Below are 26,163 nucleotides of genomic sequence, written 5' to 3'. Positions count from 1 at the left end.
AGGAGGTCCGCGAGCTCCTCAGCCTCCGAGCAGAGGACGTTGTTTTCCGCCACATTTCGGGGACGGTGTTCGCGTTCTTCTGCTTCAAATTATAGCTGGATTTCCTCAATTTGGAGGTTATAGTGCTCCCGTATTCTCCGCATATGTTCATCGGCGGCATCCCACGTTGTAACCATCCACACACCGTAAAGTAACATCTCCATGAACTGCATATACAATTGCATAAACGATATCTCAAGGTGTCCCGCCATCGTTTGTTTGAAAAATTTGATGCAGACAGGTGTATTTAACCCTACCTCCGACGCATGGCTTGTGCCTACGTCATTGTACACGCCCAGCATTTTCTGTGTTTCATGTGACGCTCTGCCACTAGGCAACGCCCCCTGAACTCGGCTTCAGGCGACACGGGTCACCCTGACAAGCCAAGCGTTCACATTGCTCGACGCAGGTCGAAGGTGCAATTTGGACCCGCTAAGGTAGCGGGTCGCAGTGTGAAAGGGGCTATTCAACACCGGCCGCCACATATTGCGTTTCGTTATTATTATTATTTTTAACGCTATTTAAAAAATACTTGTATTCATATACTTCGTTAAGCTGCATTTCCTTTCCCTGCTTCTGCTTTCTGTTCTCAATCTGTAGAAAATGCTGTGAACACCCAATTATGCATGAAAAAAAAAATACCGTGATATACCGTGAAAAAAATACCGTGATATGTATTTTTGGTCATACCGCCCAGCACTAGCTCTAGGTCAGGGCTACCCAAATCCGGTCCTCGAGTGCCGACGTCCTGCAGGTTTTGGATGTTTCCTTGCTCCATCACACCCGATTCAGATCGATGCTTCATCAGCTGGTTTAACAACCTTTTGAAGAGCGCCATTTCATCTGAGTCAGCTGTGTTGAAGCAGGGAAACATCTGAAACCTGAAGGACATCGGCCCTCGAGGACCGGATTTGGGTAGCCCTGCTCTAGGCCAACGAGGTGAAAAAAAGGGGCCCATTTCATGATACAAACCAGGCGACAGTTAAGTAAGCTGAAGTCCTGGAAGAATATTTGGTCAAAACAAAATTGTATGAAACGTGATAATAAAAAGTCTGAGACAACAGGTGAGTTAAAGGGTTTGCTCATGTCAGTAGTTTAAGTGTGTTCTCTCAGCCGAGTCAAAAAAGTGAAGGGAGTGAGTCAGCCATGAAAGCACAAAGCTTTAACTTAGCTTTAACCCCCCCTCCCATCCTTTTTCAGTCGGAATGCTACCAGACTGATTAGCTCTGAAACCTGGACAACTAAATGCAAACACTGAACACTCATCTTAAAACAACAGAAACAAAATGTGGGAGAAACTGAAAAGTTTTAGTTTGCCCAGGGTATGAAAATATTTTCAAGCTGCTCACGAGCTGATATAAACACATCAAATAAAAATATATAAAGCAGAGTTTAGCATTTTTATATGATTTACTGAGACTGACCAAAGATCCTTGCCGAGTGTCGGGGCCAGGCGCACTCAACATGAATGTGGCCTCTGTTACCCAGCGTTTATGCCACACCCCAAACCAAAGCTGTGGCAAAGAGGACAGAAGTGCTCTTATTTAAAAAAAAAAGGGAACGTCTAAAGCTTTAAGGATGTGACCAGAGAAAAAGTTACAGTGCAATAGATAACACACATTACATTTATGTTTAATAGCATCCACCTCAGCTTACAGAGTTTTCACACAAAAACTGACATGTATTGTGTCAAGTGGAAAAATGTAAAACCCTTGAATGATTGGGTTTGACATTGACTGACACCAGATGCTCTGTGAGCTGATTTTCATAAACCAGGGCAAAGGGATTCACTTAGCAAGCTCTGCGAAAAGCCAGTAAAAGCACAAGGATTTTAGCTCCTTTGGCTCAGAGTCCATGTTTCATCCTGCCTAAGAATGCCAAACCAAGGCCACTAAATTAAAAAGAGGCCCAGCATATATATTTGGACTAACCACCAGAGCTATGAACCTGTCGGAGAACAGAAATGACGGAGGAATGACTGTGAAACCGAAATAATCAATGTCCAAACTGAAATTCAATGATATGAACATACGAATACATCTTATTTTTTAGAAAATGTCACTGAAAACATCTTGGTATTTTTTGTGTCACACTCAAGATGCACAAAAACATTTACATAAACACACAGCTTACAGCTACTCAGCCTTGATCTCCTTACCAGATTCTAAAATCAAAGGCCGAAGCCTGTCTAGACGTTGAACTCCTCCCACACAATCAACTTTAACAGAGCAATAACTGAAACTTCGAGCACAAAGGAACGCAACAATATGTCATGTGGACATAAACTCAGATCAACCCGAGAGAATTCAGACGATGAAATGAAAGCCATCATTATTGGACTTCTTGTCAAGTTCAACACTTCTCCTCATACACTCTGATCCTAGAATTACGTCTCATACACAGACACGGGGTAAGGCATGGGGGAGGTGAAGGACAAAGGAAAGTCGCAGCAAAGGTCCTCAACAGTCAGCTTTTAATGGTTCAACAAGCTTAATGAATTAGTTTTCTCTTGACGCCACAGGATCCTTTGGGGTCTAAGCAACGGTTCCAATTTAATAAACTCCTTCCTTCAATCCTCCTCACCAAGAGTGGTGTTTTAGCAATTTGGATCAAAGATCACAGCATAATACTTAAATAATCTCATTGAAAAAAAAAAAAAAGAGCTCTAGTTATTGAATCACTTGATTAACCAACCATACACAGCTCCCACTTCTTCCAGGTCCTTTTCACAGAGCCGAGTAATACAGTAACCAGAAAACCTGCTAAATCCATTAGAGTAAAAACCTGAATTATATCAGTTTTACAGACATCAATGGAAAAGTGAAACCAGTAAGCAATAGAACAACCATCACCAGAGAAGCACGTATCAAAGCCATTTTTCCCCCCTCGTGCCTAAATGACTGCAGACTTATTGTGTGTTTGAAGTACAGTGTGATCAAAATCATTACATGGCAAACACATTTTCCTGAGCTTTAGCTTTGAAACTGTGACTGAGGTTGAAGCGCTACAGTGCATGAACAAAAGGAAACTTCTATACTACCTGCAGGGAAACAAAAGCCTTTACTTTGTTCAACAATTATGGATATGTTAACACCCTCACATTAGCAGTCAGGAGACAGGAGATGAAAAGAAAGGGACTGACCAACACAAAAAGTAATTCATGTTTGTGAAAAGGTCTCAAACTCATAAAATCTAGCTTGTAACAAAATCTAACAAGCATTCCTCTGTATCAATTATGTATTGATTTGAAGTGTGAGAGGGGATGGGCTGATGTAATGTGTGCGTTGAAGAGAAAGAGGAGGGGGGCTGAATCAGGGGCAGACAACTTGATGTGCAAAAACGGAATAACGTTGATGTGAATATCGTGTGAAGGACTAACACGAGCACTCATCGTTAATAGTCGTACATTGTTTACTTTTCTTTTTTAAAGGATTTTTTTGGCACTTGCCTTTATTTGAAAGTTGTACGATAATAAATGACGGGACTCAAACCAGGGATGGCTGCGTCGTATACGGGACGTCGGCTCAACCAGTTAAGCCAACTATTAGCAGTAAGCCGCATCAGTCATACATTATATCTTACTTTACACTTTGGGGCATTAAACTTTTTTTTTTATTTTTTATCTGATTTAGCATTTTTGATTGAATACACATCGTCTGCTCTTGACACAAAGCTTTACTGATACACTGCAATTACTCTAGCTGCAAATCAGATACAAAGAAAAGTAAAAGACAATCATACCATGTTCAGCAAATGAAATAGCTAGAAGGATCTCAGCTAAATAAGTGTTTTCTGCTTATGACTTTTTATGCCATCTGATACTATATCAAGATCCCCCTTTTGAACAAAACATGAGCAGTTGCATTTTATGGAGGAACCTTTTTCTTTTTTTGGCCGGCTAACTCCCTAAAAGGCCATCATGGGGGCAGCGCGGCACTCAGCAAGGGATTTAAACCTGTAGGTGGTCCCTGTGGGGCTGAGCCTGCAGACACAAGTGGCCGAACAATAGTGTGAGAGAAAGGTCAACAGGGCGATGCACAGACGAACAGGGAGGATTAATCAAACACCACAGAGAAACAAGCGTGTCTTTGTTGCCTTACCATGTCCACCTAAATCTGAGACCACAGTTCCCCAAACGGTACCCCAGTTTAGCCACATGTTTGCAATTTGTCTTTCCGCGTTTGTTTAACAGTGAAACAAATCAGACAACAGATTCAACTGCCACAATCACCACGTTAATCCATCATGATCCATAAGTAATTAGTCATGAAAGAGAAGCACAATACTTTTTTTTTTTTTTTAAAGGGTGAGAAAATTCTTAAATTGATCAGCAAACTGAGTGAGATGTGATAGTACAAGCATATCTGTGCATTGGACACTATGGAAATATGACTATAACAAAAAAAAAAAAAGTTATTTAAATGTTGCAAACCTATGCTTGCACGCAAACATAACTTCTTTTAAAACCTACCTCCTTCTAAAAGATGGAGCAGATCATTATTGTAACAAGCCTAAATACATGACGTTAAGGGCCGTTTATGTCCAATCTCCGGCAGGGTCACAATGATGCACCTGGTTAGCGTCCTTAATCTTTCCTTTCTTCTCAACATCAACCAACTTTGCTCATCACTACTTAACCCTCAGTAGCCACTGATAGCAGATAATTCTGCCAGCTTTTTGAAGCAGCCTATTAGAGCTTTTGTAGGCTTAACGTCAAAGGCTAAACAATGGCATGATTGTTTAAATAAGATGACCCAGAAGTGATTAACAGGGTGTTCAACAATCAGGCAGTGCAACACTGACCCAACAACACGATTAACTAATAACCTGTGACACTGACACTATGCACTTATAAAGCAGCAAGCTGAAGAAATGCTCGGGGTCATTTCAGTTTTAAATGAAAATATCAGGATTTTTAGTTATAGACACAGCAAGCCTTACCAATGACCTTATAACAAATGTGTGTCTTTCTTATTTTAAGGCAACGGTTTATGCAATAAATTCCTGAGCAGAAATCTGGGGAATCCGTCTTTCTTTCGGTGCAACTGTTTGGCCGAGACAATATTCCTCACTTACTGCAATATCACAAAAGCATACTGGGTCCTGCTTGCAGGTTTTACAGTTAACGGTTGTGCGCAATAAACGAACCGACGTTGAGTTTAAGCAATACTGCCCGAGAACAGACGGAAAAGTAACCACTTAGCGCCAAAGCCATGCCCAACGGTAAGTGCAAGGGTAAATGAATTTAAAGTGGTCAAAAGATGGACCAGTACAAGTATGGACAAAGGTATTAGCACAATATTTCCCGCTCTGCACTTGCACTTAGTTCAGCTTGAAACGCTGCATGTGATAAGTGTGAGCCTTACTTTATGATATCTTGTTAAGCTTTCCTCTTCCGTTCTTATTTAGTTCATTAGAATGATGGGACGTTGCAATTACTTCCTTTTGGTCCAAGCAACGATTAATTGTAGAGATAATGGAAAGCAAAGCGTTTTGGAGCTTGATGAGCTGATACTGTGCTACACAGTGAACATAGATTGAACAAGAGATAAAACATGACTCTGCGTGCATGTATCCTCCTCACATCTCTGAGTAAAGCTGAGCTTTCATGTTTGGATTTGGGTAATGCTGCAAGGTCCTTTTTGGGGTTTGGTCTCATTCTAAAATACATCCAACAAGCTAAATCCATCTCAGACTTGTGTCCAATTCATTTTGGGTGATGATCCTTAGCATCAAGCACAGAATACTAGAGGGGAAATGGTGCACATGCAGAACTGAGAACTGAAATAAAAATGTAATAAATAAATACCAGACGTTCAATGTAAGCAGGGGACACATTGCCACATCAGTGTGTTTTACATTCCTGATGTCTCTTTAAATTTACTTCTGCTGCCTTCTGCCGTCTGGATGAGGGTCATGATACCACATCATACACAAGCACATCTGCAAATATATCTCTGTTTACACAGCCAAGTCTTTAAGAGCCATGCGCTTGTTGAACACATTAAATGTGTGCCGGTCGAGAGAAAGCTTAGAGGGAAGTGTTGTCTGGATGTATTTTTCCACTGTAACTGAAACTGTATAAACCTATCATTTGAATGAAGACCACATGAGCCCGGGCAAAAGAGATCATGGGGAGGTTAGCCAGTGTGATGTTTGACCTGCACCAACAGATCCATTTCTTTCTCTTTAAGAAGAAAGATCTAAAATACAGCTTGTGACCTTCATTTTAACATGGACATTGTTAACTTTTGATCACGTACACATAAAAAAATAAAATAAAACTCTTACCTGATAGTAGGCTTTAATCTGCCTGATAAGAATAGACAGGTTCTGGATGCGCAGTGTTGGGTCATTGTTCACTTTCTTGTTGGTCCTCTGCACAGTGGCTTTAGGATTTCTGGAACAGAAAATAGAAAGATGTTGTGAAATAATCACCACCAGTATCATATGAAATTTTGACAAACATTAGATCCACTGAACAGCTTTTGTTGCTTAATGTGACGGATGTGAGCTTGGCCAAAAACATTAGCAGCACAAAGCTGCTGTGGATCTTTGTTTAAGTAAATTCAATGACATAAACCTGTAAAAAGACCAGGAGATAAATAAAAGGCCCTTTAATTCTGTTACCCCCAGCCCGTCAGGCCGTGTCAACTCCAGCCCTCAAATCAAATCTATACTTGACCTTACTGCAATTCAAATAACTTTTTGAAGTTTTCAGGCAACACTTAAATGGGGTATGTCAGTAATTATGTGACCTCCAAGTGTGACCACCACTTCTTTGAATCTCTCTGAACCAAAGAGAAGACTCTTCTTAGTGCTTACAGAACACAGAGGATGTGTGTTTCAGACAGAGTGCTGCCCAAGGGTTGTTAAGGGAAGCATGCGTGAAGAGTGATATTATCACGGGCGTCAACAAGCAGAGCGACGCTCTCGCATTCTGCACACTCTGTTCCACCTAACAAAATTTGCATAGCTATGGAAAATGTTAAAAAAAAAACATAAAAATAAAAATTAGAATCCCAAAATGAATCCAAGTTAAACTTGTACAGTACAACTGCATAAACCACCAACTTAAAAGTTGCTTTACTTTGTAACCCGGTGGGCTTCATGTGATAATCTACGGATCCCCAGAGGAAAGATCAAAGTTCCTAGCTTCCGCACTTCACTGAACCGAGGCACTTTTCACAGCAGCCTGCACACGAGCTGATGTTTTACCGAATTGTAAAAGAAAACTGAAATGAACACAGGGTCTTGGGTATCATTCTTTCCTCTACTGACCACGATAACAGCAAGACTGAAGTAGTGAATGAAATTGTAATGACACAAAAAAAATTAAGAGTAAACTCATTTCTTGTTCAGTTTTATCAATAAACGTTAAAAAAAAAACAGAAAAAACATGGCTTCTTTTGCAGCTAAATTTGGCATAATACAAATTCCTCCCCATGGACTTCAGTTTGCTGAAGTAAGGTGCCCCTTTTCTTTTTAACTAATGTCCAAAATCTCCCACTGAGGCGCTACATGACCACAACTCCTTGAGCCCTGAAAGAGAAGCATCTTTTCTGTGCAAAACAAATGGGTAGGGCCAAATGATAGGGCCAAGGGGAGGAATTGGAATTGGGTTTCATCTCCAAGGCTAGACTGGATGCACTTGGGTAATAGGCTACTTTAAATCCTTACAGGTACTGTAGAAGTCCCTGAGATGTTTATCAATTCAATCGTTCATTAGATTTAAGATTAAAGTGATACTCCGGAGTAGATTCAACCTGGGGTCATTTGAACCGTGATATCCAGCCAAGTAGCCCACCCGCAGTTTTTTCGATATTGGCTGAATATCAGCTGAGTTACTGAGTTATTCCGAATAGCTTCGTACAAGGGTTAATGGATCCTGGCAGTATCTCCAAAATTACCACACTAAAATCACATGCCATGACACCAAACTTCTACAGTAGTACAAATATGGTCTGTACTCACAAAGCGATGCATTTGGAAGTTTGAAAATAGTCCAGGAGTTTATTATTATCAACACAAGCCTGATAGCTTCTCTGCAGCTAAAGCTGCGTCGACGTCACTTCAGGAAGCTGGGAGCTTCAAAATAAGATGAGGGTTGATCTACTACTGTAGACAACAAAGGAAGGCTGCTCAATTTCTCCATTGATAAAATAATTTCACAACTCTACAACATAAAAATTCATAAAAAAACATGTAGAATATAGCATATACTTTGTTGTCTACAGTAGTAGATCAACCCTCATCTTACTTTGAAGCTCCCAGCTCCCTGAAGTGACGTCGACGCAGCTTTAGCTGCAGAGAAGCTATCAGGCTTGTGTTGATAATAATAAACTCCTGGACTATTTTCAAACTTCCAAATACATCGCTTTGTGAGTACAGACCATATTTGTACTACTGTGGAAGTTTGGTGTCATGGCATGTGATTTTAGTGTGGTAGTTTTGGAGATACGGACCAGGATCCATTAACCCTTGTACTAAGCTATTCGGGATAACTCAGTAACTCAGCTGATGTTCAGCCAATATCGAAAAAACTTCGGGTGGGCTACTTGGCTGGATATCACGGTTCAAATGACCCCAGGTTGAATCTACTCCGGAGTATCACTTTAAAGTGTTCTTCTTATTAAAGTAACTTTCACATTCAAAACTGAAAACTGAGTACTTTATATTGAAATCGAATGTAAAAAAAGAGAGATTTTACTTTACAGAACTGACACTGTCCTGCTCACAGACACAAGCATATGTGTTTTCTACTTGGTTCTAAGACACCTGGGGCAGTCTATTTTGATCATTTGTGACATCCTTTCCCTTCCATGATTGTAGAACAAGAAAGATCACTTGTAATAGTAAATCACTTGTCCCATCTTGTCTAAGGATCATGTAGGAAAACAACAATAACTCATGTACTTCAATTCAGTAGAGTCTTACATCAACGAGGTTAATGGGCAGCTTTCTTTTTCACGATATGCACTTTAAAATTAAGAGCATATACAGCCAATGACCTATATATGAGGGTCAGAACCCTCCTCCACCCTGAGTAGGGAGGAAGGAGGGTCCTGGCTGCTTATGAATGTATGCATGCATGCATGCATGCAGTGTTTACCACATGTGAAGTCATGCATGTGTGTGCATGGCATGCATCTGAACTGTTGAATCGAGAACAAAACAACTGTATATTCCTGAAAGGCACACTAGAATCAAGATTTCTAATGTGAATTATCTGTTTATTTCAGTTGGAGAGAGGAGGTTAAAGGTGAAGGATTGTATTTTCCTCAAGGACATTCGGCTTCATTAATGCAGATAGTCACAGGGGACTTCTGGTTAAAAGGAATCTTTCTATCACTATAACATGCTGCTGCTCTGATTCTGCTAAGAACAGAGATATTACAAACATGAAGCTATTCAAACTAGCTTCATACACAGGACTAAAAAGGGCTCATTTTATTATAAGGAGCTAAAATATTAGTTTAGTCAAATTTAAGTTTCATTGATAAAAACAAACAAACAAACAAACAAACAAACCAAAAACAGCTGTTAAGTAAACAAATAGCTTTAACCCTGAAATACTAATATTAACCCTAGGATACTTCATCTAATGAAGCTTTTCAAAAAAAGAGGGCAGAATTCCTGGTTTTAAATGAAAAAGCCTTTTAAGTCAACTGTCTGCAGTGTCGAGGTGTTAATTAGTCTTTTGATCAGCCTCCACCCCAATACACACACATTTATGCTAATCAGAAGGACACAGGGCTCTTTAATACAGGTCTAAATGAACAGTCATGTGACCTCCCCATCTCCCCCTTCCACATTCACAGCCCTTTTTCGAGGTCCAATGTGGGGGGTCTATTTAACCCATTAATTAAAAAGCACAGCGGAGGCTGTAATCCTATCAGGGCGAGCAGGATGATGTGGTGAACGGGGTATGTGAGGGAGACAAAATAAGGCAGGAGTTTCCCCATTCACGCATTCCATCATCATCATCCTCAGTTTGCTGAGAACATGGCGGCCACAATAACAGAGTCATGACGACGCTCCGACACACAGGCACAGGACAGACAGAAACCCTTGCGGATTAGGCAGCGAATAAATACGGGGATTTAAAAGAGTAACAGCTGTAAAAAATTACACTTATTACCTCCCCCTCCTTGATCCTGCTGATACAGTAAATCTAACACTTTAAATACACAATTAGATTAGGGATAGACAGACAAAGCCAGCTAAACAGCTAGCAAGACAGACAACTAGTCAGCAAGTCAGCCAGACGGCCAGTCAATAAGCCAGTCCGTGGGTTGTGTCGATTGGCACTGCAGCCTTAGAGCCTGGGGCCAGTGGGCTTCCTCCTCCCATCACCCAGCTTTGATTGGCTGAGTAGGTTATGGAGTAGTGTTAACCTATATATGACAGGCTGAATTACGCTCAGCTTGGGCAGCCAGGCACATGCCCATGCACAAACAATCAGACACAGAAAGCAGCCGAAATGCCCACAAAAAAAAGAGAAAATATGAGCTATACTTGGCCACGTGTTGGGAGATAGAGCTATGTTGTCCAAACACAGCGGGGGAGTGTGGGCTTTGGCCTCCATGTGAGCAAGGCGGCACGAAAAGGCGAGGACTTAATAGCAGCCGTGTTCGGGTTAACAGTTCACGTGTGGATAACTATAAGTCAGCCTAATAAACCAAACCTGGCAAAGAAGTGTTAATTCTCAACACACTTAAACATAGAATCGGTTTTACAATAAGACAAACTTTTTGACTATTAATAAGTACGGCATAAACACAAAAAAATATCTATTTTTGTCAGCAAAGTTTCCAGGTTTAGGAAAATTCTGAGAATTAATTTTGGATTGTTTCCTGAATTTTGCAGAATATGTTGACCAAAACAAATCACTGTGTTCTTTGTATGAAAAATGCAAACAATCCAAACAACGGTCCATACTTGATTAACAATCAAAGAATGTACAATGTACAGTTGTTATAGTTATCCATATTCATATTTAGAAAAAAAAATTAAAAAGGGAAATACATTTCATATTTCCATGATCATGTATTCCATCATTTGAGGCATGACTGCAATCACACAATATACACACACACACAAAGCCATCATTGGTACACTAACGTCGTTCCCCTTTTGTAATTCATACAGACAAGACCAAACCCGAATCAGTGCCATATCGTTGTGTGCTCACAAATAGACAGCCAATATCACAAAATCAGCAAAGTGACAAGTGCGTCATGCTGTGTCACCTACAGCTTAATAGATCCACATCAATTTGGCCCCCATTCCACCTCTGTACCTTTCAAACAGGACTGTGGTGGCAGTGAAGCGCATCCGTCCCTCTTTGAACATGCCGTGTGAAAAGCTCTACTGGTCATCTTTCCAAAGAGATATTTGCAAGTACAGGAAGTGCTAAAAGGAGCTAAAAAATATTTTGATAAACAAAATTAACTTCAAATTTGAAAAAGAAAAAAAAAAGCCTGATCATGATCGTGTTTATAACAGTGGGTGCACTGCATCAATGACCAGCCTTAAAAGACTTAGGCTACAAAGATCTCAGACAGTTCTGCAGGTATGTCAAATATTTGACTGTCACAGAAAGAGTCAAGACTACATCCCCTCTTTCTCATGGGAACTACTACATGGTACACAAACAGACCAGTGTAGATCTGCTCGTTTATATGTGGTTCACAGTTCCCACCACCCCATTTCCGTGTCTTGGCTCTCTCCTGCCTTTGTCTTTTTGTTTCAATGGGGCCTCTTCCCATTTCTCTTCTCTGCCACTGTATCCAAAAGAACCGCAGCTGGACTCATTCCTGTAAAGCTCGGTGATCTGAAGCAGAACTGCTGCTCTTCAACTCTTAAAATACAGACAGTAATTCAAAAATTACTTGTCTTCTAATCTCAATAGAAAATCCAGAAATGCATACAATTTCTTCCCCACACTAGCATAATCCTCCTTTACTTACATGTCTGCTGCTTCGAGTTCCTCTCTGGAACAGAAATATTGTGCCTAGTCAATGACTATTACTACCCTGATGTTAATTGTTCCATGTTAAGCTGCAGTTAATGGAACTCCCCAATTCCTGCTGATGTTTCACAGCAAAAGTCTTTTAGGGGACATAGGGGATTAAATCCCTTGAGCCACTGATGGGCCAGAAACAGATGGAGGAAATGTTGAGTTTGCATTAACTACAAAAAAAAAAAAGCAGCACCAGCAAATGAACTCAGGACATACGAGAAGGTACACAAAAGCATGAGCATCAATACATCCAAAGTCGATTTACAATTGAGATGGGCAGCAATTCATTCATAGTCAAATAATATTCAGCATGAAATTGGCTGGATCATTTCCTGAAACATGCTGAGCACAGAAATTTGAGAATGAATTGCATTAAAAGTCAGGTTCTGTAACTTCTGTAACGGTGGAAACGAAGAGTTAAATTGTTCAGTGGTCTCTGTTGGTTTAAACAAGACCTTAGTTCTAAGATTGAGTGGCTCACATTAACACAGCCTTGCTATAATTTTCTTCTGTCAAGGTCACAGCTGCCGTTTCCTCCCTGACATCATACACATCCTCCCACTAATAGGCACACATGGACTGGCATGACACAAGAATGATTATGAGAGTCGCAAGATTAACGTCCAACTTCCCGCTTTGATGTAGAAGCCTAGGGTCCCCCATCGAGTCCCCCTCTCCATACACAGACACCCCGCACAGCACAGGCAGTAGCAGTCAAACTGGCTGACACCTCAGCAGCAGATCTCCCCGTCTAGATTCTCCAGTCCAGCTGGAATCTCAACTATGTCTGCTGTAACTAGCTCCAGAGAAAGCCAACAAAGGCTTCAGGCTTACTGCTGAAGATAAAACAGAAGAGAAAAAAGAGAAAGCAGGGAAGAGGACACGTGGCCAGAAAAGGCATATAATGAATGATGGCTATCAGGAAGATGGGAGAGAGAGAAAGCAAGGGGTTCAGTAGCATTGTTGAGATTAAAAAAAAGAGAATGACACAAAGAAGTAGACAAGTAAGAAGACATTTATGGCAAAAAGGGTTTCCAATCTGAGGGTGCAGCTAAAATGACTTTTAAATTCAATGAACAAACTTAATATATTTTCCATTAACAATTTATTCTCAGAAGATTCTGTTTAAACACTTAATCTAATCATTCAATAGTTTGTTTCTATAAAAATTCCAGCAAATTCCAGCAAAAAACAAAGCAGGAGCTCCTGTCCAATCAGATGAATTACAAAAGAGGATAATCCAGCAGAAGAAGAAATATTATTAACAACGAGCATACTGTGTGGAGTCAGTGTTCATAAAGCCTCGTTATCACTAACTACTAATAGATGGGAAGCTTCGCTGTTTACTCAAAAATAGCATATGAAGGATAATTTCTAGGGATGTGCATGTCCCTTAAAACATGAATATATACACGTAGAACAATTAGATGCTATCTAAGCAGTCTCATCATTTGTTTAGTGTAGATATTTAAAATGTATTGTTTAAGGCTGCTGTCATGCATTGGAGTGTATGGAAAGTAGAGAAAGCATGACTGATTTCTGTCTTCATAGCTTTCACTAGATTTGTTGATATGGTAGCATAAAAACTACAACAAAATCTAAAGAAGCTTTTTCTCCAAACAGGCCAGGGCTGAAAATGTACTGGTCCCCCAAAAAAAAATAAAAAATAAAAAAAATAAAAAAATTACTTCTTTATAAAGCACATCGGCTGGGCTGCGACTCACAGCATGATGACAGATGTAGCAAAGACTACATTGTGTGGATGTCAGCCTACACAGGGAATTTCCTGAAGTGTGGCCCTGAGAAAAGTAATAAACAAACAGATTTTTGACTTCGACATTCAGCATCAGATCTATAATCACTGCCTTATAGGTTTAGGCCTACCTCATCTGCATGTAGCCAGCAATAAAAATAAAATAAAAAATACGTGATGGTTTGTATTCTCTTTAGTCATACTCTAGTCTCCGTGCGTGCAAGCAGATTTAACATTTTTTTCATAATCCATAAATACTACAATGCTCCACAGGTTTTCAAGCCAATGAGGATACCATCAACTTTTTGACCAATTCTCTTGGTTAAGGCTGGGTTGCACAACCATGCTACCGATGCAAAAATATACATCTAATTTATCAGTAATATATATTTACTGATAAACTGTTCCAGGAAATATGACCGATGTTTTGGGAAGTCTCTGCATCAACTCTTATTCCTTCAATTGTTTTTCCCCCGAATCGATACAACTCCTTTCCAACAGCCTGCGCTGGACGAACTGACTGGTTGACCAAACAGGCCGATGGGCCAGCACGTGTCTGCAAAATTGGCAGGAGACTTCAACTGGACAGTTGTCACTGACAAAAATTTAATTGGCGCCTTCTTGCTGAGCGGGAAAGGTAATTGGTTTGACAGCGCTGTGGAGGCAAGCTAATTGGCTGGATAATGTCAGTCACATTGGGGCAGGGGGAGGGGACACGGTGCCATCTGGGTGTCTGTCAGCAAACCGTTAGATAATCCTGGGTCCCTCTTCTCTTTCTATGCCCCCCATGTTGTCCTGATGACAACTGCTGCCAGCCGTTCTGCCATGTCTCTTGCTTGGTGACAGAAATATTCACACAGCAACACTACGGCTTATACTGCAACAGCTGACATCAGCAGGTAAAATGTCAAAAAGTTTCTTTAGCTGTGAGAGAAAACATAGATCACATAAATATGCCATTTGAAAAAAATAACGCAACACTGTTTAGCAGCGTGTTGTGCAAATACTACAACACCTTGGCTAAAAAATACTAAAAACTGATCCATTACTGGATCAATTGCAAGTAAAGCAATGCCAGCTAACGATCACTACAATATACTTCGAGCAGTGAGAGCGGAGGGCATGAGGTTGGTTATAATTATTGCCCACAGTGCTTCAAACATGCTGGAAAGCTCACCTGTGGCCTCTAAGCTACTTTTAATGAGACAGGAAGGAGGCATTGGTAAACTCCCATGTGTTCTTTCTAGGTTTGTTTAATATTTCACAAACTTTGGTCAACTGAAAAAGAAAAAGCATACATCTTTCCATCAGTGACATCAAAAAGTCTCTGCAGCGGCTGCAAAGTTCATATTCATGGGCTTATGACACTTCTGTTAACGGAGGCTGCGGGAGTCGAAACGCGCTGCTCATAAAGTGAGCGGAGCAGACAAAGAGCAGTTTCAACCACACAAGATCTGACCGATACTGTAGCCCTTTTGTGTGGGAGGGTGGCTGGACAAGACGACTACCAACAGCTGCCTCAGTCCAAAACCAAATGTACGGCGGGGGAAAAAAAACACCACAAATACACATACTCCCACACAGACACAGAAGCCCTGCAGAAACGCACAAACGCACAGTGCTGCCTGCGACTGGCAATCCCCAACATCCTGTCAGGCAATCAATAAGCCAGTCACAGTTCATTTTAGCTCAGCGCTGGCTGTTTTCTCCAGGAGCACTAAACCAGGCATAGAAATTTACCCATCCACCTCATTCCATTTATTATTGGATAGAAATCTTCCTGGGTACCTGGGTCACACATCTCAGTCTTAGAATGTAGAGCTGAGGAACTGCCATGCAGCTTGACAAACCAAGACTTTAATATGTTCCTTATAATGCCAAAGGTTATAATCCATTAGTTTTTGGTAAATTATTTTCTGCCTCACCCCCTCTTCTACCCCTTCCCCCCATATCCTTCCGGCTGCTTTCCCTCTATCCAATGTCCCGTAGGGAAAATTGCTCTGGAAAATACCGCTGACTTGTGAACTGTTTTGAAAAGGCTATGTGTGGATGAGGAAAGATGGCCATGTCCACATGAACCCAAAACAGCTTCCCTAAACAACATTCAGTTACGAAACCACTGAGTGAATAGAAGCAGCCTGGAGGAGGAAAAGGAGGTAAACAAGCACAGGAGAGTGAGATGGAAGAGGTTGTTTAAACTTGAGGATAGGCAGCTTAGCAGCAGGGGGTCAAGGAAGGTGGAGGACGGCAGAGGGAGGACGACACCATCAAAGCCAGGGGGGTTAATAAGGGCAACACAGCAACCGCTGATTCCTGATAAAACAGCTCGTATTTGTTACTAAAGTAATATCTGCACAGAGGAAAAAAAAAAAAAACAATGTGAGAAAGATTTGTTTTCCTTGTCAATCCATTTCTGCAAATCTGCAGTTTGGGTATAAGGCACTGATGGGAGGTGACACGAACAGTGCCAAAGATAATCTCCTGAGAAGCGACAATCCATTCCACTGGGAGCAGGCATGGCTCAACGCTGCTAAGACGTGCAAGCAGGGTAAAAGCTGACAGGGTAGAGAGTAGCATTAGTGGAAAATGTGAAAAATTGTCTTGCTAGCAGGAAGTAGCAGACTGAAGCCAGACAAAGGAATGGAAATCTGTCTCCTGTCATGCCATATATATTACTCAGTAACTGGAAAGAGACATGTATGACATGCAATGCCTCCTCATCCCCCCTCATCCCAAATTTTAAATCACCATCAAAAGCATCTGCTTCCCTTTTTTGGATAAAAACAAACAAACGTGCTTCTGTGCTTGCCTGCACCACTGGTGCAAGCTACATCCAGATTTTGTGCTGCAACCAGTGTTTCTCTGCTTGGGGCTACCATTTCCAGATTAATCTACAACACAGCAGGATGCAGCTTTCTGAAGTCTTCCAGACTGCTGCAGATGACAGTGGAGTAAATGGAAAAACAGAGCACACGAAATTCGGGGGGGGCTGCATTCATGCATCGTGGATTGCTTGCAGACAATCTGCATAGCTCAGAGGGACCCTAAAAATAAGTGGAACTGCAAAGATTTCCAACCGTGCAACCCCTCATTGCCCCCAATACAAGGTCCCTTTGTGAGAAGCCTACATTCACTTCAGCAGACAATTTAAAGAGCTGGACAGAGGTTTCAGTTGTTTAATCTGCTCATGTAAACATGGCAACACTAGCGGCCTTAGGATGAGTATCATTTCACCCTTTTCCCTTAAAGTATATCGCCATGTAGGAGGTAAACATGACTGCTCTGCGCACACACATGATTTGGTTTGAGGTTTTCATGCCCTCATTTGATGGATTTGATTGGATTCTATGGAGGCCAACGCAGGGAAAAGATGTTCCTTTTTCTAAATGTGTCAAATTACTCACATCTCCAGCATGATCTCGTTCAGGTAAATCCCATCTACTAATTCAATATATTCCGATAATTTGGTGCCATCGGTCACTGCCGGCTGCCCGACTGTCTTCACCTGAATGGGACAAAACAAATCTGTGTTAATATAATCAATGAGCACTTGAAACACAGATAAGTGATTAATCAGTGAGCTCAAGTCCCATTTGAATATTTAATAAGCTTGCTTACCCAGCAGACCAGAGGTGTGAGCATGAACTGCTCCAGCAATGGGGTGAAAACCTCGTTTTCCATATTTTCCAGGCGCCGTTTATCTCAGCGGATATGTGGGGGAAAAAATCCTTGCGTGGAATATGTGTTTGCTTAGACTCCACTCATGTAGTTAATTGAATTAAATCGGCGCTCATTTTGGCGAAAGGCCACTGGAAGAAGACAGGGGTTTCTTGAGGAGAAAAAAAAACAAAACACGTTAATCCACAATCTTGTCGACGCGACCCAGCTGTTTCAGATGCCAACGACGGGGCTTGGCAACCTCCTGGGAAGGAAAGGGAATCACATTTTTTTGTATCAAACTCATTAACTGGTGTTATTCTGTGATTTTGGGGTCAGCCGGCTTAGCGATCTATAGGCCTATGCAAAAAGCGATAAAAAGGCAGACCTGTCCAGGTATGGAGGGGCTGTTAGTGGCTGAAGATTTCAGCAGAAATTGGAAATATACCTCTGATAGAATTGGATGAAATAAAATATCCAGCGGTGAGGCAAAAAAATTAAAAATTAAAAATCCAAAGCTTTAACGTCCCGATTGTAATATATTCGGTTTCCTCTGCATATTTATCATAAAGTCACTTCCAGTCGTTGACTCCCATGTCTGCCGCCGTTCAAACGCCGCACACTGCTGAGCTCAAGAGTTGAGAGGATGACTGGAGGACACGTAGTACCGCCTCCCTCTCCTGCGCATCTCCCTCCGCCTCCCCTCTTTAAGAAAAGTAGGGCATTGATCAAAGCATCCTTCCCCTGCTCGGATTTCCTCTGAGTCAGAGTCAGTAATATTTCTGAGTCAACATTTGGTCAGATGAAACAGTTAAGTCAGGGGCTATGTGAGGAGAAGAGTGGGGGGTGGGGGAAATGTCTTTAAGGAAAAAGTGTTTTTACAGCTCTAGTACTGCAATTTAATACTGCATTGTGACACAATTATTTCTTATTTTTGCTTATTCAAATGACTGTTGGGCGGAAATACTAATGATGCATGCATATCCTTTGTCTGTTTCCAGCCTGCAGTATATCAGAGTCAGCAAGGAAGGTGGGCTACTGACACCTGGTGGGTAATGTACAGAGATCATTGAAAATGTACAGTAGATGAGGTTAAAAAGTTATTTGAAAATGACTAAATTCACTTCCCTACTTTCTAAATGGCTACATGAAAACTGATCAGCAACTAACAATTATTTTCATGGTCACTTTATCTGTTACTGGCCCATTTTGTTTCAGCTTCACCAAAGCGATGCCATCTATAAAACTGAATATCTTGAGATGGAGTATAGACAAGATAAGACTTCCAAAGTTGTACATTTTGATTCAGTAAAGACTGAATGCCATTAATAAAGAAAGTAGCTGACATGCCTGTTTGAAAGATTGCAATGAATGAAAAACTTGTCTGATGAACAAATAAAACTGATGAATGAACTGTGTAATGGGGAGTCGTTATCGTACCGTTATGTGAGAAGGTACATCACAGTATAAACAATCCTCTTGTTCCTACCAGGTTTTTAATTTAGTTGAATTCAACCTCAGATGAAAGACAGGACATGACATATCATATTGTGTCATTATCATTTCACAAACCTGAGGCCAAAATACAAAAGTGGTGTGTGGAAAAACTGGGTTCACCCTCATTGCTTCCAATGGAATTAGAAGGGTAAGTAGCAGCTGCTCCCAATCAAATGATTAACTGATCATCAGCAAGTGTGAGCACCTCTATAAGAGCAGAAGTTTTGTCAGCTTGTTGGTCTGGAGCTTTCAGGTGTGTTAACACAATGCCAAGGAGGAAAGATGTAAAGGTTTGTATAAGGGAAGCAATTGTTGGTTTCCCAACAATTTGGGAGGGGTTATAACTTATAAGGAGATTTGCAAATAACTCTACATTAAGAAAGATTATTAATACGTGGAAAACATTTAGGTTACCTTTCAATCTTCCCAGGAGGGGCAACTACTAAACTCACGTTTTAAATGGGAACTGCAACCAGCAGCAGGGAAAAGGCCACTCTTTAGATGAAGAATACATCAGCAGCTGATGAATGGCTCTGAAGGTGTGAAAAGAGAATGAAGGTCATGTGGCCGTATAGCCAATTAAAAAACAATCACTGACTTGGGAACTGAGGACCTGGGCTCACCTCGATGGAAGCAGTAAATAGTTTACAATGAGCGGCTAAAAGTTTTTTTTAATCTCATTATAGGAGCCCTCGTGGAAGAGCAAAAGTTCTCTGTTCCATATGGAATAACGGCCGCTGCTGCTTTGCTTGAGGCTTAACCATACGTGAGATAGTTGAACAGACCTGTTGTGTCTTGTTTGCTGCTGAACGTGTTTGACTGAGAGCTTGTGAGCCAAGTAAGTGCAGCTCCTTGAAAAATGTAGTCAGTTGAGCCTAATTCTACCAGATTGTTTTTAAAAAAGGATCTTATTTTTCTTAGTGGTATGTCATTTACACTCTAGTGCGCATCTTCATTTACACATGTTGAATATTAAAGTAAGCCTCGGTATTTTGTTGTTGCCTATTTTCTACTCAGCAGGAGAACAAGAAGAGAGGAGAAACTGTATCAACAGATCGTATTACTCCTCTGTGTTTGCATTATCTAACGTAATCCACCATAACAGACCAAGTGAGGCTGTAAAAGGTCACAGGAAGGACTGTAGGAAGAAAAAATGTTTGTTTAATGAAAATTTAAATACTATCAGTCCAGTAATTTCTCTATTATATTAAGGATATATTTCTAACTCTGCAATAGCTTTGATAAAGTTGAAAATTAGTAATCATGAAAGCAAACCTCTATCGTGATTTTTCAAGTTATGAAAAATTCTTAATTAAGAGAACGATAGATATGGCAGCTCACTTTAACTCACAAAGAAAAGCATCAATTTTAACTAATACTGTAGGTTTCTCATAATTGGGTCCTAAACAGTTTCTCTACCAAATTCAAACAGTTCAGGTTTTTTCTTCAGTTCAGGACATCAGTTCCACTAATATAATAAATATAGACCACAAGGGCAGATTTTCACCCTTAGTTTGAGAACAATCACATCCAAACTGGAGCTCTTTAACGTGTAGAACCTTCTATAAAAGAGCCTCCTTTGTAATGAAAAGCATCAAAAGCTGTTCTATGACAGATTAAGGTTAGTTCTTTGTCATTTCTACAACTATCAAGATTGGAAAAATTCTGGAGTTGATTCCAAGCATGACAAGCTGTTGCAGTCAAAAGGGCTCTCGATGCCAAATTGAAACGACTCCTCCAGAGAAGTAAAGGAAATATTTGGAGAAGACAAATCAACACATTGATACATTCTGAGACAAAAAGAATGGACCTGTGACATCAGCAGCATGAAAAGACGCCCACAAAAGACTGCAGGGGTGGATGATTGCCGAATCTTTGCATGGAAAAAAAACATACTTCACAGCATCCAGCCAGTTGAAAAAAACTCTCCAGGAGGTAAGCCTCTAATTATCCAAGTCAACAATACAAAGAAGATTTCACAAGAGTAAATGCAAAGTGTTCACCACAAGGTGCAAACATCCATGATCCTCAAAAAATAGAAATGGCAGATTAGACTTTGCAAAAACATCTTTGGAGGCCAGACCTATTCTGGAGCAGCGTTCTTGAAATATCAGCCTGCACCAAAATGATGAACTCAGTGTGGAGAAGGCTTGGAATAATTATGATCTTAAGCATACAACATCATCTGTAAGCCACATGGAGGCAGGGTGATATATGAGCATTCATGGCTTCCAGTGCTACAAAGTAACTAGTGTTTATTGACAATATGACAAAAAATGTACAGAGATAAACAGTGTGATCAGATTCAGATGCAGCAAAGCTGATTGGATGACATTTCACTGTATCGATGCACAAAGACTCAAAACAAGCTGCAAAAGTAATCCAGAAGTTTTTGAAGGTAAAAAAGGTGGATTCAGTGATATGTAGATTCAAAACCTGATCTGTCTGTGATCGAGTTGCATTTGATGAGTTGAGAACAAATCTACAGACAAATATAATGAGCCAACAACAACAGAGAGCTGCAGCAAAGGCCTGGCAAAGCATCACAGAGGATTTTTGGTCTTGTCTGTGCCAGTCATTGTTTGTCAAGTATGATAAAAAATATATTAACAGATTTCTATACACATCAAAGAGATGTATTTCTTAAAACTTCCTCCAATTTTGATGTGAACCCTCTTTAAGGTCATGTTCAATATATGACTAATAGTTTTCTTTGTCAAACAGCTAAAATAAAAATAAGAATAGTAACTGTGTCAGTTTCCAAGTATATTTCTGTACTTAACTGTTTGCAAACTAAACTAAAATGACTAAATTCACACCGAATAATGTTGTGCTTGCGTATATGCTAAATGAAAATCTGACTGAGAATAGAACCTGATACAAAATGTCCTTTATTTCACTTTAAAAGTGTTAAATAAAAGCTTCAGAGTCTATACAAATTCAGACTTTTCATTTAAAACCTATCCTTTTTCTGAGGCAACCTACACACATTTCCACTAACCCCATCACCCTAGCAGACAATTAAACTCTGACGCAGATAATGAAAACCTTTCATGGTTGGTGTGGTGCCTGCTTACCCACACAGCAACCCGAGCACATCATTTTCTGCTCTGTCACTGCAGAGGCGGACTGGGATATTTTGTCAAGCTCAGTGTGTTTGCTATTCATTAGCATCAGTGTGAGGTCCATTTGTCTTGGTCTGAACAGAGTGCTCCAATCTATTTAATTAAAACCTGTTATAATTTTAAGGAGTTTTGTCACAAAGCAGGATCGACCTCCACCGAATGACTCACTGAGTGTATGGACCCACCATAACATTCCACACTCAGATATAACTGCAGAAAAAATGCAGCCTTCTGCTTAAACTCTGCCGCACACACATGGAAACACATTTCCCCCCTGGTAAGTGTTCATTTAGGCAATTATACTAACTATGAAGCAGTACTGCTCTCAAACTGAGCAACCAGATGACCTGCAGCACCTCTGACAGATGTAATTCTCTGCAGTTTCCTGTTAGTTATTTTATAGGAATTTACGAGTCACCACAAGTATTTTGATTTGGAGCTCCTTCTGCAGCGCGGGCTGACTAATACTGAAGAGACGACACATATAATCTGTAAAAGCCTACCCTAATAAGGTGATATGACAAATACTGAGAGGTGGACAGAGTTGACAAGAAGAGGTTGATAATGTCTGAACTATAATGTTCAGAATAGAAGTGCCTGTTTAACAAGTCTCATTTGATTCTGTTAAACAAAATATTTGTATATGCTTTGAATTATAGGGTCAAATACACAACATGACAAACTTTAGACTTCATTCAAATTTATATGGACATTTTTTAAATTTAATGTTTATTCACGGAAAGCTAAATATGCAGCAGAAGCCAAAGCCACACATTACAGCATTACAGACTACACGACTGATCCCTCAGTTTGACCTAAAATGTTCCCAGTCAGGATCCAGCCTGATATCTACAGTTCAATCATTCCACATGGGGATTGCCTGAATTTACAGTTCTCATCTGATGGCTCTCAATTCCCATTTGATGCTCCTTGTACTACTCAGCCTGAGACATTTAAAAATTAGTTGAATATCAAAAACATTTGATGGAGATCTGGATGGTATTTGCTTTGGTTCACACTGACACAATGGTGGATCTTGACAAAATGTCTAGGGGGTAACCAAAATCTTTCGAAATCATACTCAATGTGTTGCATGTTTTTGTGATAACTAATTTCAGGAGTTCTTTTTATAGGGATAACATGGATGTTGAACAACAGACCATGAATTTAGTGCTTACTCTGTTGGTGTCCTTGTGTCTTTGTTTGACTGATGGTTATGTGATCAGACACATCTCTTTAAAATTTGGGGGGATAAGGCATTCTACATGACTGTGGTTTGACCCTGGATTCGCATTTCATAAAGTTCACACAAAAAAAAATTCAAAGGTCTGACATGTAGCTTCTCGGTGGATGTCACTCCGATTCTCCACTCTGTCTCCATCCTTTTGAGTTGCTGTCATGGGAAATCAACACCCAACTCCCAGACCTCCAGTTCAAATGATGAAGACCCCTGGCTGTGGCTCACTGAAAGCCAAATTACATGACATTACAGAGCAATGAAGACCAAGTGTACCATCTGACTTTCTTCTGAATTTATTGTAGAAAATGCTGACACATCCCTTAAAGTCAAAGAGATGAAATAAGTGTTTTGCATCATTGAGACATAATATCACCACAATAGCATTATGACAGCAATATAATCTATTTTCTAAATCAATCACTAAGCTCGTTGTATCGGTTCATCTATATTATTTAACCCACGTGTGCATGCCAAAGTCAAATATTCTCAAAATGAGCCTCAAAGAACAGAAGTACCACAATCAGCTTTTCACTCCAGTTGTACTCTGTTTGAGAGGCTTTTGAAAAAGCATCAAATGCACTTAAAATTTGCAATGTGTGTCAAAAATCAAATGGACCCTGATTTTATTATTTTAATATAATAAATTCCCAATATTTTGTGATTCCACTATTTGAAATACAAGGATAAATGATTTAGAAATCTTTTAAGTTATCCTTTGGACTTTTTACAAACCAAGCACTGTCACGACTGCATTTTAAAGATGAATGAATGAATTATACAATAAAATATCAAAAACCAAAATTTTAAATCTCCTAAAAGCGTTAGGAAGAAGCAAAGGCTTCTTCAAACTTACCCTTATAATGTTTATTCAGGTCTTTTATTTATGAGAGTATTTTCTATTGATATAATCTTCATATATCTTCTTCAAAGGAAGATCTAAACACATCAGCACCATTCATATGGGAGCTGGTAGCTTTCCTCGGTTATGCAGTGCTCTGTTCTGAGAGTGAAGTGTCATGTGGAAGTTTGCAATGTGACATAATGTCATTACCATGCTTGTGACAAAGAAAATCACATCTCACTGGTTCAGCTTGCCAAGAGCTGTCTTCATGGTGGTTCCATTCAGCTTATGGTGTGAGTCAGAGCAGTCACTGGCTTTTAATTGTTGGAAAGATAGAATGCTGGGATTTTTTTTTAACCACAGGAAGTAATGAATGCAAGCTATTTCTACATTACTGGTGATTAAACTCAGTGAACCTCAGGCTGCAGTCTTTTCAGTAACGAATCTAAATGAGTCCCAGTAAATTTATTTTACAGTTCTCCACATGTGAGCAGTCTGTTCAGCGAAGACGTCACTAAATTTTTGAGCTGAGAGATAATCTTCTCATAAAAACCTCAGTTATCACCCCTGCTGAAAATCATGTGGTTTCTGCATGAGTGTGTTTGTGTTTATTTGTGTATAACAGAGATCAAAGCCGAGCTCATGCAGACTGTTCTGTTGTCGCCTCCTGAAACATCACAGTATGAAAATAAAAAATTCACAGAAAACTTTTGAGTCTTGTAGTGATCGAGGCGCACACACAGATACTGATATCTATGCTGTTTGAGAATCACAAACATCTCATCAAAAACAACCAGATCTTCCTAGATGTACTTACGTCGGTTTAAGAATGCATAATGGTTGACAGATATCCAGCTTCTGTGCTTGTCAACTGACATTTATGTTGAAAGATTTTCTTAGAAAAGTATAGTTTATTCAAGAAAAAGCAGCACTTAATCCTCCACAGAGCTGTTTACGATGCTTTTAGGCCTCCACTAAACACTGGCTGGCCCATTACACACTAATATTCCACAGCTCTGCTTGGTATTAATGAGATCTCAGTGTTTCCCTGAGCCATAGAAACAAGATAATACTGCTAGAGGTCTTGATAATAACGGGAATGTACGCTTGTGTATTTCACGGTGTGTGTGTGCATGTGTCAGACCCTGCAATTCTACCCTGCAATTAGCTGCTGTGTGTGTAAGCCTTAAAGTAATCCAGAGAGCATTTGAGATGCTGCTAACTCTCATCTGTTGCCATAACAACTGCAGATGCCCCACTGTTACCGTGTTGGCTCACTGGAGGAAAAACTTCCAGTGTGGCTGTGTGGCCTGCAAGCCAGCTCACTGAAAGGCTGATGTACTGAAACCATCAGAAATTCAAAATTAAAACCACTATGCAAAGAAAACCACCAAAGGGAAAAGATTGTATCAAGTAAATGAAAGAAAATCACATAAATGATCCGAAGAGTTCTGTATTTGAGAATGCTAAATGTAATTTTGTTTTTAAAAAATAAAGTTGAGTGTATAATTGAGTTGAGTTGAGTGTATCTAAATATCTGATATCAGATTTTTTTCAAGCAATTCGTCCAGCAAAGTAGAAAGGATGTTTCTAATGAACAATGACATGTAAGTGTGCTTTCATATTTTAGTCGACCTTAAAATCAGTATTTGCATATTATTGCAAATCTTTTTCTTGGTGGGATCAGTGAGCAAGCATTAGCACAAACTTTGTGCCCCCAAATCTTAGCATAAACCTGCCCACCTCATACTACCCAGTGACAGGCAGGTCACGTCTTTACCTTTGTAGGAAAATAAAAACTGACCGAGGACAGTACTGTGCGCGATGCAAATAGTAAGACTTAGAAGTGGGTACACTCTGTGCACCCCGCTCTGCACCACTGGTAATAACCAAAATACACATCAGGTAGAGCTTAATTTATGACTATTATCGTACTAATTTCATCAAAGATTTCAGATATCTCTTTAGTTGTTTTCTTGTATTACA

General features: G+C 40.1%; 1 protein-coding gene across 6 annotated transcripts in view; it reads right to left on the bottom strand.

The window, feature by feature from the left end:
• Nucleotides 1-18,122, bottom strand: part of ccdc88ab (coiled-coil domain containing 88Ab) — a 61,587-nt gene extending 43,465 nt beyond the window's left edge. For all 6 annotated transcript variants that reach the window (XR_012772552.1, XR_012772553.1, XM_075479484.1 and 3 more), the window contains exons 1-3: nt 17,436-18,122; nt 17,222-17,322; nt 6,331-6,439 (exon numbers count right to left, since the gene is read on the bottom strand). Coding sequence is in view for 4 of the 6 variants with exons in the window: in XM_075479484.1 (XP_075335599.1) it covers nt 6,331-6,439; nt 17,222-17,322; nt 17,436-17,498 (273 nt within the window). In the remaining 2 variants the exon portion in view is untranslated. The remainder of the gene's footprint in view (nt 1-6,330; nt 6,440-17,221; nt 17,323-17,435) is intronic.
• Between the last annotated feature and the right edge of the window lie 8,041 nt (nt 18,123-26,163).

This window comes from Odontesthes bonariensis, chromosome 2 (genome assembly GCF_027942865.1).
Source record: "Odontesthes bonariensis isolate fOdoBon6 chromosome 2, fOdoBon6.hap1, whole genome shotgun sequence".
In the NCBI taxonomy this organism is placed as follows: Eukaryota; Metazoa; Chordata; class Actinopteri; order Atheriniformes; family Atherinopsidae; genus Odontesthes; species Odontesthes bonariensis.
This window is presented reverse-complemented; position numbering and strand designations above follow the sequence as displayed.